Source organism: Lycorma delicatula, chromosome 7 (assembly GCF_047948215.1).
Source record: "Lycorma delicatula isolate Av1 chromosome 7, ASM4794821v1, whole genome shotgun sequence".
NCBI lineage: Eukaryota > Metazoa > Arthropoda > Insecta > Hemiptera > Fulgoridae > Lycorma > Lycorma delicatula.
The window spans coordinates 43,937,732-43,955,760 of NC_134461.1; the positions used below are offsets into that span (position 1 = coordinate 43,937,732).

General features: G+C 28.7%; 1 protein-coding gene and 1 long non-coding RNA gene across 6 annotated transcripts in view; one reads left to right on the forward strand and one right to left on the reverse strand.

The window, feature by feature from the left end:
* LOC142327492 (cytochrome P450 4C1-like) overlaps positions 1-18,029 on the forward strand; it is a 55,323-nt gene that overhangs the window by 25,636 nt on the left and 11,658 nt on the right. For 4 of the 5 annotated variants that reach the window (XR_012756999.1, XM_075370614.1, XM_075370613.1 and 1 more), the window contains 6 exons: positions 5,349-5,534; positions 10,893-10,962; positions 12,752-12,878; positions 13,438-13,513; positions 15,127-15,221; positions 16,479-16,547. Coding sequence is in view for 4 of the 5 variants with exons in the window: in XM_075370614.1 (XP_075226729.1) it covers positions 5,349-5,534; positions 10,893-10,962; positions 12,752-12,878; positions 13,438-13,513; positions 15,127-15,221; positions 16,479-16,547 (623 nt within the window). In the remaining variant the exon portion in view is untranslated. The remainder of the gene's footprint in view (positions 1-5,348; positions 5,535-10,892; positions 10,963-12,751; positions 12,879-13,437; positions 13,514-15,126; positions 15,222-16,478; positions 16,548-18,029) is intronic. The other variant, XM_075370615.1, reaches the window with a different exon arrangement.
* Positions 9,689-18,029, reverse strand: part of LOC142327493 (uncharacterized) — a 37,654-nt gene continuing 29,313 nt past the window's right edge. The window contains exons 2-3 of the long non-coding RNA XR_012757000.1: positions 11,004-11,104; positions 9,689-10,010 (exon numbers count right to left, since the gene is read on the reverse strand). This is a non-coding gene — a long non-coding RNA (uncharacterized LOC142327493). The remainder of the gene's footprint in view (positions 10,011-11,003; positions 11,105-18,029) is intronic.

An 18,029-nucleotide genomic window follows, 5' to 3' on the forward strand; every position in this document is an offset into this window, starting at 1 on the left:
CACAGAAAAATGATAATAGTGGGTTTGTATAGATTTCCAAACCAATTGTCAAATACAAATTCTTTTTTGATAAACTCGAATCTCTTCTTAACATTCTCACTTTGAAAACAAATAAATAACATTTTAATAGGTGATTTCAATGTAGATGTATTAGCCATGCTGTAAATTATTCATCATAACACAAATGGAAAAACCAATCAAGAAGTCAGAATCCAATTTCCATTAAAGTAGAAGATAAAACTATTGCCAGACCCACAGGAAGTAGCAAATGAGTTTAACAATTATTTTGTCTCGGACACTTCAGGTGATTCGACGTTCAGTGGGCCTCGCCACAATTTAGCTAAAGTTATACAACCAATTGCTTCCATGGCTCTTATACCTGTTGATGAGGCGGAAGTGGTACGAGTCACTCCGAAAAAGACATGTGATATTGATGGCATGTCTGTGTGGTTGCTAAAGCAGTGCTGCGGGCACATCATAAAACCATTTACAGAGATGATCAATTTATCCTTTGTAACAGGAATTTTTCCTGACTCCTTAAAAACAGCTAAGGTAGTTCCAATATTCAAAAAAGATAACCCACACCAAACCAGTAATTACCGTCCTATTTCCATTCTTCCAGTTCTGAGTAATATCTATGAAAGACTCTTCTTAGAGAGACTTCTCATCTTTCTGGAAAGATTTAACATTCTTGCTTCGGAGCAATTTGGTTTTAGGAAAAATAAAAGCACAGTAGATGCTGTAGCAAATTTTATTGATGGCATTGTCAGGGAGGTTGGATGGGCGAGAACATGTGCTCGGCATATTCCTTGACCTTTCCAGGGCGTTTGACTGTGTGAATCATGAGACACTGCTGCACTAATTAGGAGCATGTGGTGTGCGGGCTCTGCCACATAAATGGGTAGTGTTTTACCTCCAACAGGTAAACAGTGTGTCCAGATCTCAGGTGCCACATCTAACAGAGTAAGATTGACCCATGGGGTCCCCCAGCGGTAAATCCCGGGGCTAGTTCTGTTCCTAATTTATGTCAACAACCTGAAATCATTTGTCTGGCATGGAGACGTGATTCAGTATACTGATGACAACACTCTCTGCTTTAGAAATAAATATTTAAGTCATTTGGCGGTCAAAACTTTCGTTGAACTAAATCAATTAATTCAACACTTTACAGAAATAAACTTAAGGACCAATAAATCAAAGTCAAACGTTATTAAATTTTATCTCTGAGAGCATGAGCATGACAGGAAACCTTCTGTGATGGTTGATGATGAACTCCTGAAGGAATCTGAAACTGCCATTCTTGAGTACCAACCATTCAAGGTTGCTACCTTGATCGAGGACTGACCTGGGATAAACACATAGATCATGTTTGAGCTAAAGTTTCATCGGACATCTTTGCCCTGCATAAACTCACAAGTATCTGCTCTTTAGATCTGTTGAAAATGGCCTACTATGGACTAATATTTTCACTCTTTTCCTACGGGATTCAAATTTGGAAATATTGTGGTCGGAGCTTGCTGAGTAGGGTGTTTCGGCTGCAGAAGAAAGCTGTTATGACTGATTATGAAATTAAAATTCAGAGAATCATATAGGGACGTCTTCTCCGAGCTGGGATTTCTGACTTTGCCCTATCTTTATATCTTGGATGTTGTTTTATATTGCCGTTTTACCTGTGAACTTTCTGTAGATGAATCTATGATATTATTTAAGGGGAGAAGTTTTTTGAAACGGTATGACCCCAAGAAACCCATCAAAAGAGGTTATAAATTATGCTACCTTGCTGATAAGTATGATTATATAAAGAGATTTAGTATTTATCAAGATAAGGACAAGGAGGTAGAAGAAAAATTCTCTGACTGTAGACTGGTTGAAAGAGTTGTTTTATCTCTGACAGAAAAGAGTTGGGAAAATTCAGAATGATCTATTTTGATAATTTTTTTAATTCCTAGAAAGAATGAAGACAAAAAAACTGTAGCTTGTGGCACAACATGAGTTGACAGAGAAGGGAAACCTTCTCTTAACTTAAAAGCGAAAAGGAAATGCAAAGAGGTGAATTTGATTTCCAGATTTCTTGCACCGTATAAGGTATTTTAAATGGATGAATTATATTTGTGTCAAATTAGCATCAAATTTCCATGGCAATGAAGTAGGTTCAGTTAACAGGGAAGCATCAACTGGGGTGCAGGTTGGTGGAAAGTGCCCTGCCAGTTGTCTGTGATTATAATAAATACCATAAATGGTGTGGATCATGCTAACCAGCTTCATGTTACATAAATAGAAAATGAAAAAAAATGGTGGCAAAGAATATTCTGGGAAGTTTTGGATATTGCTTTTGTCAGCTCCTATGAAGTGTATAAGCAGACAAGAGAAAAATTCAGTTTGTTAAGAATATCAAAGATCTGTGACTCATGGTCTCGTCATGCAAAAACGACCTTCCCGTAAATAGTAGAGGATTGAAGAGAAAAAAAGATCTTAGTTCTCCTGGAACTAAGAAGAGAGGCAAAATTGAGTCTGTCCCAAAAGATGTTCATTTGGATAACCTTGGAGTTCACTGGCTGGTCATTGTTTCAAAATGTGATACATGTGAAATGTACAGTTTAAAAAAAAATTCAATCAAAACTGTTTTAAAAATGTAGCTACTGCAACACTTATTTATGTTGTAATGATAAAAGAACTGTTTTGTTGAGTACTATGGGTTTTTACTAAATTATTAAGTTAGTTACATTTTAAACTATAATAAACAGTTAATCAGTTACAATAATAGTTTTTCATTTTGTATCAGTAAAGTGTATTTAATTTTTTTTGTACACATAAAATTTTGAAGCATGTGTAAAGTATAGGGAGTGAACAATATTATTCCTTTTGATTAATTTCTTTTTAATAAAATTTAGAAGCAAATGTAGACAGTGACTGAACAGTAAGATTATTCTTTTTTTTTATATATATTTAATTTCTTTTTTAAAATAAAATTTTTAAGCAAGAGTAAAAAATCATTGAGTGAACGCCAAGATTATTGATTTTCTTTTGTATCCAACAAGGGTGCTTTTAAGGACCACTTTTAAAACTAATACTAATATCTTATTAGTGGTACTTCAGAGTATCACTTTCAATGAAAAATTTCAATAAAAATTTTAATATGTTATATATTTTACACCTGCACTATTGTAAAATAATGATTATATACTAAAATTATTTAATTATACGATCTTAACGTTTTTGGATGACAGTGAGTTACGTACCAATAAAAAATTGGCAAGTAACAAGGGAAAACGATTGATTGTAGGTCATGTTGGGAATGAAGATAGATTTATTAATGGTGCATTATTAGTTTTCAGTTTAATTTTATTATTATTACTGGTTTAATAAGATTATGATATTAATTTCGCTGAATACTGTTATTGTTATGGATAATGCACCATACCATAGAGTAAAATTAGAAAAAACCCTGGATACACCACGGCTTTAATTAAATCATTATTATTTTGTATAGCTACTGTGTACGACAATTACTACTATAATGGTAAAACAAAATTAACGTTGAAGATACTTTTAACGTATTTAACAATTTATAACTTTTTCTTATTGTAATAAACATTAAATGTTTTAGAGTATACTGAAAAATAGGCAAATATTTCTCTATTATTATTATTATTATAATAAAAACTAAATAAGGTAAGCAATTTTGTGTACACCCGGTTCATACAGCCTTACTTGGCATCTGTTTTGATTACTTAAGGTTTAGTTGACAGGTATTAGTTAATTCTGCAATCATCTGTTGTTTATGTTATTATTTGTGTTTATGAACTTTTTTGCTTGTTCGTAGTAAGCATTTTTATTTAGTTTAGTTTTTATTTTGTCATAATTAGTGTAAACGTATTTTTTAAATTGAATATCCCTGAAGTAAATGAATGTTTAGAAATCCCTATGCAGAATTAAGTAAGCATGAAAATTTATGTAGCCAATTCACATTATGTTCCTATTTGGTATACAGTGGATGAATTTGTGGTTAAACTTCCAGGAGAAAGTGATTTTAGAGTAAGGTAGATTTTTAAAGATGAAGGTGAGGTAAATTTAGATAATACAGCTTTAAATATTGGTTTAGATTTCTCTAAAAATTCAATTCACAGCAGGTGCAAGTGATTAATGTATGGTATGCTGTTAGTAGTGAAGATCATTTACCCAAATACCATACACCCTACTGATGAATATTAGGTGCAGATTCAGATCTGATATAAAAACTGATTAAAAGTTACTAATAGAGTAGGGTAATCAATGTTGTTTCAGCAAATTATAAAATGGCTTTACTGTATTTCCAGAAAACATTATAGGTATAGATGAAAGCATGATTCTCTTTTTGAGCCAAATTTCTTCAGTCAATCACCGTAGTTATGGCATAAAAGCTTTTGAATTATGTATTTCACTTTAAGTTATAAAATAAATTATGGCAAAGGAAGTGGTGTCAAAAATTGTCTAGTTTTTCAAAAAGTAGATCTTGAACTAATTGAATGTTGTCTTGATTGTGGTCAAACTCTTTATACCAACAATTGGTATTCATGTATCCAACTTGCTGAAAATGTATTAAATCTTGAAAAATATCTAGTTGGCACAATAAGGAAGAATCAAAAATTTTAACTTTAAATGAAAGAAATTGAAATTGGGCAAATCATCAATGATAACAGTGTTGTGGTTCTCAAGTGGAATGATTAAAAAGATATTCTCATGATTACAACAAAGCAAATCGACAAAATGATTAAATTTATTTGTATAGTAGTTTTCACTTACCAATAATCTTTAATAGTATGTTCGAGTGCTTTCGGATTAGTAATCCTTCCTCAAGAACATTGATGTGTTATAATTATAATTATTTACCTCACACATCATTAATTATACTAATTTGAATTTTAAAAAAAACATTATAAATGTAACAATTGATCGTTAAAAGTTAAAAATAATGTCAACATTATCTGTCATGTCATGATTTTAATCAAGATAATAATGGGAAATCAAATCATCAAATGTGATCATACAGTACTAATCTTAAAAAGCAATCAAGTAGTACTGCAAAGTAGTTTTTGATCACTTAATTACAACCAGTAATTTCAACCATTAAGTATTCATCGTGAAGTCACAAAGAAGACAATAACAATAACATAATTTAAAGAACAAATAGTTTTTATCATTATTCATATAATCTTACATTTTGAAGTCAGTGTAAAATTAAAAAGTATGATGAATTTTAAAGTGGATTTTTTTAGTTTGATTCTGTTTTCATTATAAATGAATGTTTTGAATACAAAGAAAAATGAGATATATATAAACATATTTTAGTTAAATTTACATTGTTTTAGGTGATAAGTGGCGTAAGCAGAGAAAAATAATAACTCCTGCTTTTCATTTTAAAATATTGGAGCAGTTTATTGATGTTTTTTCATCAAACGCAGATATACTCATTAATAAATTAAAAGATGAAGTTGGTAAACCTGGAATTGAAATTACAGATCATATTGCACTTTGCACGTTAGATATCATATGTGGTAATTATTATACAATATTATATTGTGATGTAGATTGTTTTAAACTGTTAAAAAACAATAAATTTACTTGAAATCATATATATTGATATTTAATTAGTTTTAGAATATTTAGCATCCTGTAATTTCTTCTATATTTTTAAGGTCTGCATAATTTTAAGGATGTTTTGCTAAACTGATATATTAAAGAAGCTTTTTAGACTGCTAATGTTGTGTCATTTTGGCTCCAAATTTTTAAATCTATTTGAAGAATCTTTTTACATAAAATAAGTCTTGTTTAATTCAAATTAGTATATTTCCATGTCTTAACCAGTCTAGGTTTACTTAATTAGTCGTGTGATGTTCTCAGCCCACAGTACTCTGCTACACTTTCTTTATTTCCAATAGTATAATGATTTTTTCTTAACTTTCTTTGTGCAGTTAAGCAAATCTGCACTATCTTAATGTACTCTCTTCCTTTCTGTGTATGTTATCTTAATAAAGTAATTATTTAACATTAGCATTTGCAGGTGTCTATTAAAGTATACACAGAATGTATGACGAAGTTCTTCTGAAACTTTCATAACCTATTCTACTTGTGAAAATAATGGAAAAGTTCTTATAAACATTTGTCCTAAAATACTTTGTGAGTAACGGGTAGTGAAAGATTTTGCTAGGATTTCAGCTACCCTTATGAAGTGGAGGTTGAACTGAAATTTTGAGGACGTTAATTAAACAACAGAATTAGTGATTTCTTTTGGGTTTTGTTCTTAAAAATCGAATAAAATAAGTCTCAAAATACTATCAGCAGTAGTTTTTGAGAAATCTGGGGTAAAAACCCTGTTTTTTTATATTTAATGTACAATAACTTTGTTAAATACAAAAATTTTAAACAAAACATGTAGAGAATTGTGTAAAAAGTGAGTAAGAATAAAAATTGTGTAAGTTGAATGAAACAAAGAAAGTTAGAAAAATTTTATTACAGATTTTATTTAGAAGCCGGCCTCCTTGGCGCGAGTGGTAGCGTCAACAAAAGTGCATTATATGTACAAGATTACAATAAATGTTCAAAAAATTTCATAGCATGCTTCTGTACTGCTTTTGTTGCACTTTTAGTTCAAGCTGTCCTTAGTTCTTCAAGTTGCTCAGCTGTATCCATAATGTGGACAATTAATTCCTCATGAGAATTTATTTTTGTTCAGGAATATGGACCTCCACAACCGATCCATTTTTCAGGGAAATGATTATTTATATGAGTGGAAACGGCACAAGAAAAATATATTGGGCTGATGTGCTATGGTGCTGGATGTATGCTTTGCGTCTCAGTGCTAGAGGAACATCTTCAAGTAGCTGCGGCAATTCTTCTTGAAGAAAGTGCAAGTAGATCTCAGCATTTAAGCAGACAGGTAATATGAACGGTCCAAACAGCTACTTCTGAAGAAAGCACCACCATACACTGATGCTAAATTGGTGTTAAAAATTACCTTCCACTATTTCCTTCATATTTACTTCTGTGCATGTATGCTCTTTGCATAAGTTGTTGATGTCAACAACTTGTGCAAAGCTCATGAACTGTGCCTCATCGGTAAACAAAATATACTTGTAGAATTGTCAATTTGTATTTGACCGGTTGCAGAACTCCAAGTGAAGTGAACCATCTCCTGAGTGTAGATGTTAAACTGGCCGTTTAGAATAATGATAAAACTTGTTTTCTTTGGTTGTCCTCCTAACCATCGAATGCGAAACTTTGATCCTCTTTGAAAGACATTGTTTGCTGATTCCTGGACTGTGCTGAACTACTTTGATAATAATTTCATCAATAACAGTGCTGTTTTAGTCAGATTGTTTGTACAAATATTAGCTAGTGAACCTGTTTCCCAAACTAACTGTATTGAGATCTGGAATCCTGCGATTTGGAAACGTATTTCATATCCTACTGCAACATTACTTACACACATTCAAAATGAATAACACCGCATCAGCGCAATCGTCTGTTGAAAATAAGTTCGGCATTACTTCAGTGGCAAACCAATCCGTTCAAACTAAAATTCACAGTAATACTTTGCTAACGATAGCACAGTTAACAGTCCATGATATACTTAATGTACTTTACAGAATGATTTAAACAGTAATACAATATTGTGCATTGTTGTTTAACTGTTGTTATTTTATTACCAACATTGAAATAATAATTCTTCAAAGTTATTTATTGTATTTCTGTCATTAATAAAAAATTATTATCGAAGTAATTTTTGTTTATTTATTTTTACTTTATAATTATGTAACTTCCAGTTTTTTTTTTATTTCTTAACAGCAATCTTTAACAGTAATTTTTTTGTTTTGCTAATTGTTCACATTATCACAAAAGAATTTTGTTTTTGTTTACATTAAATAAGTATTTTTTTGACAAATGTAGTAATGTACTGTTTCTAAAAAAATTCAATTTTTTTAAACTTTTTCTGTTTTATTTAACTTATTTTACAGCATTCTGTTCAGACATAAATTCTCTACAAGTTTTGTTATCATTTTTACCTGTTTATTACCCATTTAAGAAAGTTATTGTACGTTAAACATAAACAACAGGTTTTTTTACCCTTATTTATTGGTTTTCACCCCAGATTTCTCAAAACCTACTGCAGATATGATACTAGGATCAATTTTATTAGATTTGTAGATCAAAACCAAAAGGAATCAATAATTCTGCTTCTTAATTAATGTCTTAGACATTTCAGTAGGACCTCATTGCACTGGGGTAGCAAAAATCCGAGTGAAATCTTTCACTAGCCATAACTCACTAATGAAATATTTTAGGACATACATTTATGATAATTTTTTCAATTATTTTCATGAATAGAATATGTTATGAAAGTCCTGGGAGAACTTCCTCATACACTTTGAATATAGAAAATCTAAATGTGCATGAAATATGATTAATGGTACATTTAAGCTTTTTAGAATTGTGATCTTCATCCCAAGATGCCATAAAATTTACTCTAGTTACCATTTGTTATTTTAACAAATTCTGTGGACTTCAGGTAAAATAGTAATAAATAATTTTTGCTTCTGTACAACCATGATCAGTGATCAGTTTGGCTAACTTATAATAAGATCTCACAGGCCAATTTAGTTGAGATCTCATCATTCCTTTAAAGATATGACTGTTCACTACAATAAATTAAAGGAACAAGTGGATTTTAATAAATAATTTTTACAGTTTCTTAAGTATCATTGTGTAACTCGTAATAACATGATAATTTTAAGAATTTTCAATGAGTCACTATCATGTTCTAATCAGTTAAGTTAATAGTAATTATTTAAACTACTATAAGTAGTTTTGCATTAAGGTGGTTTCTTCCTTTATTTTATTTGCTTTATTGTTGGTAGACATATTATGAAAGCTTCCATGGGTTTTAATTTATTTATTTTAATTCACATTGGGATTTGTAAGATCATTTCTTTAATAAATTTATAAATAATTAATGAAAAATGTAATTTAAAGTTTATATGAATTATATGTTAAAAGGTAGTCCACTGCATGCAGTTTGACTACATAATGCAAATGCTAGGGAAGTTTACTGCCTCAGTCGCCAGTCAAAGCTGTATATATTCATTTCCCAAATTTAAGTGCCATTGCTTCAAAAAGACTAATCCAAATAGACTTGGGCCTGAGCTTCAACAAAATGTACAACCTTTATTTTTATTTTTTGAATAAGCCTTTAAGAGACTACATTAATCAACGTAGAATATTCACTTCTTTAGTTTCTTCTTTTTGGATATTTCAGTTTTATGTTTTTGGTCCATTATTATTTCATTTTCTATTACTGTAATTATTTACATTCTTTAGACCACTTTCTGCCAACTCTAATGATTTTATATGTATTATATAAGGACTGACAAATAAATAACAGCAGTGTATTCATATATAGAGAAATATTTTTAACACTAAGTATCCACAAGCCGTACACCGTGATATGTACTACTTGTGGCAAACTTAATAATACTATAAAACATGGAGAGCTCTGAAAATAAGAAATATGAAACAGCTTTATCAAAAGAAATGCATTTGAGAAAGCAGAATTTGCAAGAGAAGCAAAGAAAACTGCAGTAGATGTAGCAAGTAAATTGCCAGATTGTATTGCTTTCAGCTTTAATTTTTAAAAGATATTACCTACTCTATTTCTAAGTTGTAATTAAGTCTACTATCTTAGTTGTTCATCTACAACTCAGATATTCATAACCTAATGACTGATACAGCAACTGTGTGTACTTGACTTAGAGTATGAGGGTTCAAGAGGGTCTTGGAAAATTACGTCTCACCTTTTAAAATTTGTCACCAACCTTTCTTCAACAGTTAATAAATTGAAGCCTTTGATTTTAATGCTGGTGGCTAAAATAAAAATATCATTAAATTTCAGTTATAATTGGTTAAAAACAAGCATATTCAATGTGACTACACATTTTGGTACTGGTCTCTTCTTATGGAGCATAACCAGAATTTTGCTGTAACAGAAAAGATAAAACAAATCATTCAACAATTTGGTACAAGATGGCTGTTTTAAAGTAGTTTCAAAATTGAGAAAAAAATTTATTGTAGTTAAGAAGAAGGAAAATGATTTCAAGTCAATTAATTCTATGTGAGTTCCTCTGAATAACATTAAAGCTGGTACAAGTAAAATGCAGTGGTTGTACTCTAAAAGAAATGAACTGTTTACACTTTTCTGCAAAAGCAATCTAAATAACATTAAATCATTCAAACAAAATGATTTATTAAAATCTTGATGACCATTTTTAGTTCAACTTACTTAAATTATATGAGGCTCCATTATATATTAAATTAGCAAAATATAAAAAAGTAATAAACTACTACTTTTATTTATACATCTGATTCTCCACCAGTTGTATAAATCCCTCTCCATCCAGTTCCAAAATTTTTTTTAATAACATATTTTCTTACTGTGTTGGTATTATTATCTGATAGAAAAAAATGCATCTGTACAATCAATCAGGGAGCAAGTATTAATATTTAATGATGAATTATTTAATTTTTTACTGTCTTCTTATAATAAAAAAATATTATTTATATTTTAAAGGAAGGAAATTTTGTTTTTAAATGATGGATCTTTTTAGTTGTTTTTTAATGTCAGTGGAACCGGCAATCCTTCGCTATTGCAAGATGTTTACCACAGTTCAAACTCGCCATTCTCACTACTAAATAAATAAACAAAAAAAAAAATATATAAATAAATAACTTAAAACTTAAGTCATAAATAGACTTAAACAACGTGTGGGAACCAGTTTGGATGATTGTTATTAGTTTATGATGTATACTAACATGTAATTTGTAAATATTTTAATAATCATTTATGTGTTATTATATTTCAGAAACTTCAATGGGGTTGGAAGTTAGTGCTCAGCTGCAGAAGAAAAACAAATTTGTTCATGCAACTCATGAGTATGTTAATTGTACTTAATTAATATTAACGTAATAACTACCTGTCAATAACGGTTGTTTGATCTACGCACAATTATAATGGCCAGCTTCTTGATTTAATATTCAGCATGCTTACTTTATTCAAATTATCTGGATTTTTTCCCTAAAATTATAAGATATCACATTACTTCATCATTTTACTGCACATCCTTATAATAAAAGCTATTTTAATGTTATTATTTTTTTTATTACTAAATTCCTTACAGATGAATAAAAATTACTTATTAACTTACAAAAGCATATGATTTAATTGTTATATTGAAAAGTAAAAATATTTTTTATTTAATACTTTTATACAAAGCTATGTATTTAGATGCCTTTATAGTTTTGCATGCTTATTTTAAGGATCTGTTTGCACAAATACATCTAAAGGCATAAGTGAGATGTGGTAGTAACAAAAATAAAGCATTTTTAATTTTTATTTAAATCACTTAAAATGCAATATATTAAGCTATTATTCTATTAAGTTCATAGACTTTTTTTTTTAATATTATTTGTGTAAATACTATATTCTACGTAGATGGCGATATGGTAAAGGGACACAGTAATGGATCCCTTTCTCATCAGTACCAGGAACAGTAAATTTAACAATATATTTTTTACAATATCTCGCAAACATCAATTAATAAGGAACATGAATGATTTATGATTTATTGTTATGAGCTATCTGTATTCCTTAGCTTTGTCAAATTTCCAGCTTACTTTAGTAATAGATTAGCAGCAGTGTCAAAAGAAAAGAAAAATTAAGTATAGAACTGTTTTGACCCATAAATAAGAAGATTACTTGCATATAGAAAAAATTGACCCAAGATTTTTTACTAGTAGGTGTTGATGGCTGCCACCTAAACTGCTATTGGAGTGAGTATGGTACATAAGACTTCTAACTTATTGATAAATATAATGTAGTACAGAACACATATACATTCAGCCTACTAAATTTATGAAATGTAATGGTTTAGTGTGATAAATCAGTAGTTTTCATAACATTTTACAGTTTCTTTATGAAATGTAATTTAGTAATTTTTTTAAATGTATTTATTGTTTTGTAATATTATATTTAAAAACGAAATTGCTCCATAAAATTATAGATTTTTTCTCATTGCATTTTTAATACTGGTACTGTGAAAAAAAGTCAGAATTAAGTTAACTTAAAGATGATAAATATTCATTTTGAATTTTTTTTTTGTATTTCAAATGCCTCATAATTAATTAACTCATAAAACTGTACCCACTTTTCTCATAACTTCTCATTCAAAGATATCACATATTTCTTATGTGATATCAAATAGATATCAAATTTTCTTGACCCCGTTGTTATCAATTATTCGAATGTTCCTATGTGTACCTGCATATTTAAAAAAAAAATAAAATTAATAAATAACTTTTTTCATATAATGATTTTATTCTCTCTCTCTCTTTCTGTTTGTGTGTATGTGTGTGGGTGTGTGTATGTGTATGTGTGTGCGCATGCGCATGTGCACATGCAAGTGTGGTTCTTGTATATACATGCGTGCGCATGCATGCACACACACACACACACACACACACACACATTCTGTTATATATGCCACAACATACTTGCTCGTGTACAGACCACAATATGAGTTTAAACATGTGATGTGTAAACAAGTAAATTCTAATTTATTCATGAATTTTGTGTGTTATTTGTTAAAAATGTTACATATGTATTGTAAATACAAATGCAGTAATTGATATCATTTCATTCGTAATATGCTTTTGTTTCATGCAGTATAACAGTTAGTTTGGTTCAACGCATGGTGAGGCCATGGTTAGTTCCTAATATGTTTTTCAATTTATCTCCAACTGGAAAGATATTTAATCAGTCACTGGATATAATAAACAGTCATATTGAACAGGTAATTAGATATTTATATATACAATTTAATTAATTAGTCAACTTTAGTTAGTATTACAATTATTTGACTCATCAATTTTTAACCGCTGTAAAATTCATCTCCTATAATAAAAAAAGAAGAAAAAAATAAAGAGAAAGAGTAACTATCATTGGGAACAAGCCTTCAGTCACTTTAGGGGAATAAATAATTATCTTTAAACAACTCTGCTGAGTAGTGTAACATATTTCTATATAATTAATATATTATTTACATATGAATTTCATCACATTCAAATTGCATTTGTTCATTTATAATATTAGTATTATTGTTTTTTATTACATGTATTTTTTCAATATATTGTGTTTCTAATTTATTGTTAATTATTTATAATACTTCTGTCTTGTAAATTTGAAAATGTATGTATTTTGCATTTTGTGTGATCTGCATAATTTGATTTTATTACAGGAAACTATTAAAATATAATTTTTATTTAATAAAGAACAAACTTTATACATGTATTCATAATCTTATTTTTAACAATTACAAGAAAATTTGATATGATGAATGTTTTTTTTTTCAGGTTATAAATAATAAAAGAAAAGTAAAAGCAGATAAAACGTTTGAAAATGTAAATAATGAAGATTCATCAGTTTTAGGTTGGTTTGTTTTTCTTTAATTTAATTCAAATTTATTTCACTAACATATATTTTAATTTATTAACAACGTTCCTTTGATGCGTGATATATTGTCAAATCTGTGGCAATTTGTATACTGACATTTCAGCTCCATTCTATACATTTTCCATTTTATCATCTATACCTTACATTTCTTTAGTCGTTTTAGTATCTTTATTGAGATGAGACAATTGTATTTTCTTTCCAGTCTATAACACGAAAGTAAGTTGTCTTTTTTTAGGATATGTGCATTGAAAAAACATTTTAAGAAGAAATTTTTTACTACAAATAATATATTTAAATAATCTGTAAAATAATCTTTTATTCCAATGCTACAAAGTCCAAAAAATCTGTTTTAGTCGGACGGACATTTATGCTTATGTACAGGCGTATGGAAGTTGGCCTGTATATGATCTTATAACTTTGCACCACGTTAAACGCTCTTCTTCAAGTAAACAGATATTAATATTTGTACCAAATACTGTTTGTATTTGGTAGATCATAATTACTAACCAAAGGATTAGGGAAAAAATTTATCATTGGAGCATATCATTGAAATGAAATGACTTGTTTGATTTGGCCATATGCACAGAATACCTACAGCAGAAGGAAAATATGAAAACCAAGTGGAAGGTGGCAAGGATGCGTGCATGAAACAATGTAGAGGAGGCAATTAAATGATTAAATTTTTGGGATGAAAAACAGAGAATGGGAAGTGATAAATGGCTGCAACTGCTACATGTCAATGTTGAATAAGAACGTAAAAATGTTTTTGAATAAATATATAAAATTGATGAATTATTTTATTAATTGAATTTAATAATTGTTACTTTAGAAATATATATTATTTCTCTTTCAGCCAACTATGAACCATATTTAATACTTTTCTTAGCAACTCTCCCTTCCTTTCCTACCAATACTTATAAGTCTTTCACTCTCCTGTTTCCTGGATTCTTTTATAACTAGCTTTTTTATTTTAGAGCGCTTTCTTTGAAAAACCTACTTTCCAAAATCTCTTTTAATATTTTTCTTGTTTAATGTTCAATTTTGTTAAGTCCAAAATACTTAGTTCTGCTTTAACTCTTTTAACTTAATCACAATATATGCTTTTAGTTTTTGTTTGTTGTAAAAGGGATGGATTTCCTATGGGATTTTTATAGTTACTCATTCTTCAAATGTAGCCTATAAAAGCTAATCTCCTCTCATTCATTATTTTTCTGTTTTTTTTAATTTCTGGGATTGTATTTTATGGTGGTGGAATTTATAAATATTAGGTTAACTGTTCTTTACAGGACCAAATATCTTCCTTAAAAATCTTTAAGTCTATTTAGTTATTATCTATCTATTATATCTATTTAGTTATTTTAATCATTTTTATTAATTGTTTGATTTAATTAAACTAATATAATTTTTCCCCCTCTACACTTACTTAGTTTACAATACAATCTAGCAGCATACAAAAAATGTAATAACTGAACACCTTAAATGAATTGTAGGTCTTGTACATTAATTTGGGAAAAAATGCAAATAAAAAAAAATATTTTCATAAAAATAAAATTCCATTATAATTAATAACTGTTTAATATTTATTAAAGGTGAGAAGAAAAAATCTGCATTTCTTGATTTACTACTTGAGTACAATATGAGCAGTAAAGAAATAAAGGATCAAGTGAATACATTTATATTTGGTGTAAGTACAAGTATTTCATACAGCCAAGCAAATAGTTTAATTTTTATTAACACTCAATGTTTTATTTTAAAAAAATATCCTGAATATAAATTTTCAAATAGTAACCGACACTATAGCAAATACTTGGAAAGTGGCTGACTGGACATTAATAATTACAGTGAATTATAGTGAACTACTCTCCTTATAGTGCATGGAGTGGTAGCATTTTTGCCTTTCGTCTATCTGGAAGGTACTGGGAATAAATTGCAGTAAAATTTAGAATTTTTAAACACTACAAATACTCAGAGTAAAATTAGAAATTAAGAAGTGTATTAATCACTCAGTCCTTTCTAACCAAAATATTATGGACAGTAATCAAAATTTTATGTTGTACAACATTGAACAATAATAAAGAATTTATACAATTTATAAAATGTTTATGAAATGGTTTAAAAATAACTTTGACTTGTTGACACATTATTTTATTAATATTCTGTAATTTATTTTTATAATTTTACACAAATTTAATGCACATGTCATCAAGTATGTTTTTAATATAAAAAAATAATTAATATAAATAAATTAGATGTAATATAGTATTAGATGTAAAAAATTATTGATTTTTTCACTTGACAGCACCACTAGTAAAGAAAGGGTCTCCTGAACAGAAAGCATTCTGTGTTTTGCTAAATGTGAATCTGTAATTATAGTTCAACACGTGTTCTGTAGAATGTTTAATTGATCCTCCAATTGACAAAAATATTCATCGATGGCATAATTAGTTTGAAACTACCCAGTGTCTATGTAAAAGAATAAGTATGTTAGATATAAGATGAAAATGTATGTCATGGAACTTTCCTGCGTAGTCCTAAAAGATCTGTTAGGAAGGCTGGCTGCTAACTAGAAATACCAGAACACAGGATATTTTAAGGAAACACTTGCATATGTGTCCATACAGGTTACAGTATTAAAATAATTACTTTCTTGATTGTGTTTAGTTATGATTCAACAGTTCATCTTAGTGGAAATTTAACACGTACAATACCTGTAACTAAGGGTCAGGAATTCCCCAAAAACTCTTATGTTGTGAAATGGACTCTACAAAATTAAATGTTTTCTTTGTAATATCCTGATGTCAAGTTTGTGGGTCTTTCTTTATTGCTGAAGCAAGTGTAAGTTGTAATTCATTACAGTCATTCCAAGTTAATAGATATTAAATAAATAGCTATTAAATTCATTTTTTTTTTGTTGATCCTGTAAATGTAATTTTTTTTACAGGGTCATGATACTACAACTTCAGCAATCGGTTTTGTAATTTACTGTCTTATGAAACATCCTGAAGTACAGGTATGATTATTTATGAGTAATTAAATACTTAAATAAATATATTTATTAAAAAATTGGTTTCAAATATGTCTTGTAAATTTTTTCTTGAGACATTTTTTCTATATCCATCATGGAATAAGATTAGATGCTTGCAATTGAACATTATTCTTTACAAGGTTCAATATGTAATTTAGGATTTAATATTACATTGAGAAAGAAAACAAAATTCAATTTTTACATTAAACTGGAAAATTACTGTCAAATTAAAATTATCAGAAAAGATGTTTAAGAGGCACAGAAAATGATATTTAAAATTATTTTCTTTATATAAAATAATATAATTAAAATTTATGACTAAGGCATTACTCATACTTTCTTTGAAAGTAATGGTGTTCAGAATCTTAGTTAACAAAATGAAGGATTAACTAGTATTGGCTGAATGTCTCATGATCTTTGAACAATTTGATATTTTTATTTGAGAATCATATACTTAGTAAGAAAAATATTTCTTAAGTTCTGCAGTAAATTATTTGTAATTACAAGGTCTTGAATTAGACCATCTTTTATATTGATGTTGTTTGTTGGCTTGAATTGGGGAGAGAGATATATAACTTACAACAACCTGCTTTACACAACGTTAGTTGTATTGGAACAATAAGGCATGCACCACCATTTTTCTCTGCCAAAATATTTTTATGGTGACTTTTTATAACACAGCATCATTACCATTTGAATTCAAGTGATCGTAGCCGAAATCCCTCTTTGAAAGCAGTCAGTGAGCAGAAAAATTTAGTATAATGGTTGGTTAATGAAAGTAAACCTCCCAGCAGGATATGTTCAATCAACATAGTATAGGAAACAGAAATTGTTAGACATCTTTTCATCAAAATCTTGCATCCTACTTCCTCTTGCAATGACACATCATTCAATAAATGTTGAGTTTCAACCCTTATAAAATGATAATTATATAAAAATTAACTGTACTTGTTAGAGTTAATTGAATATTAGTGCAGTGAGTGCATTAATTATATTGCATTCATAAATTGTTAAGGAATATATAAATAATCCCTTAATATATTAAGAAATTCTTAATTTTGAAGGTGAAAATATTAAAAAATCATACATGGGTGACAGAGTCTACCCGACTGTAAGTGATGAAGTACATTTCAAGCATAATTAAAATTAGTACATTAAAAAGATTTTCATCCACACGTACTTTAGAAACATGGTCCTCATTTTCATCTTATAATATTCTGGTATTGTGTAGAAAAACCCTTTGATGTCACAATATTATATTTCTTCATAGATGATTTAAAGTCAATGTGATACACCAATCTGCTACATTATTTTTATTATCTGGAACTTACTAAATGTAGCACTGATTTTGATATAATATGATTTCAACAAGATGGTGGAGTTATGTACACATCATGAAATTCAGTGGCTGTTAAAAGAAAAACATTTGCTGAGCATATTATCTTTCAACACAGTGACTATTTATAT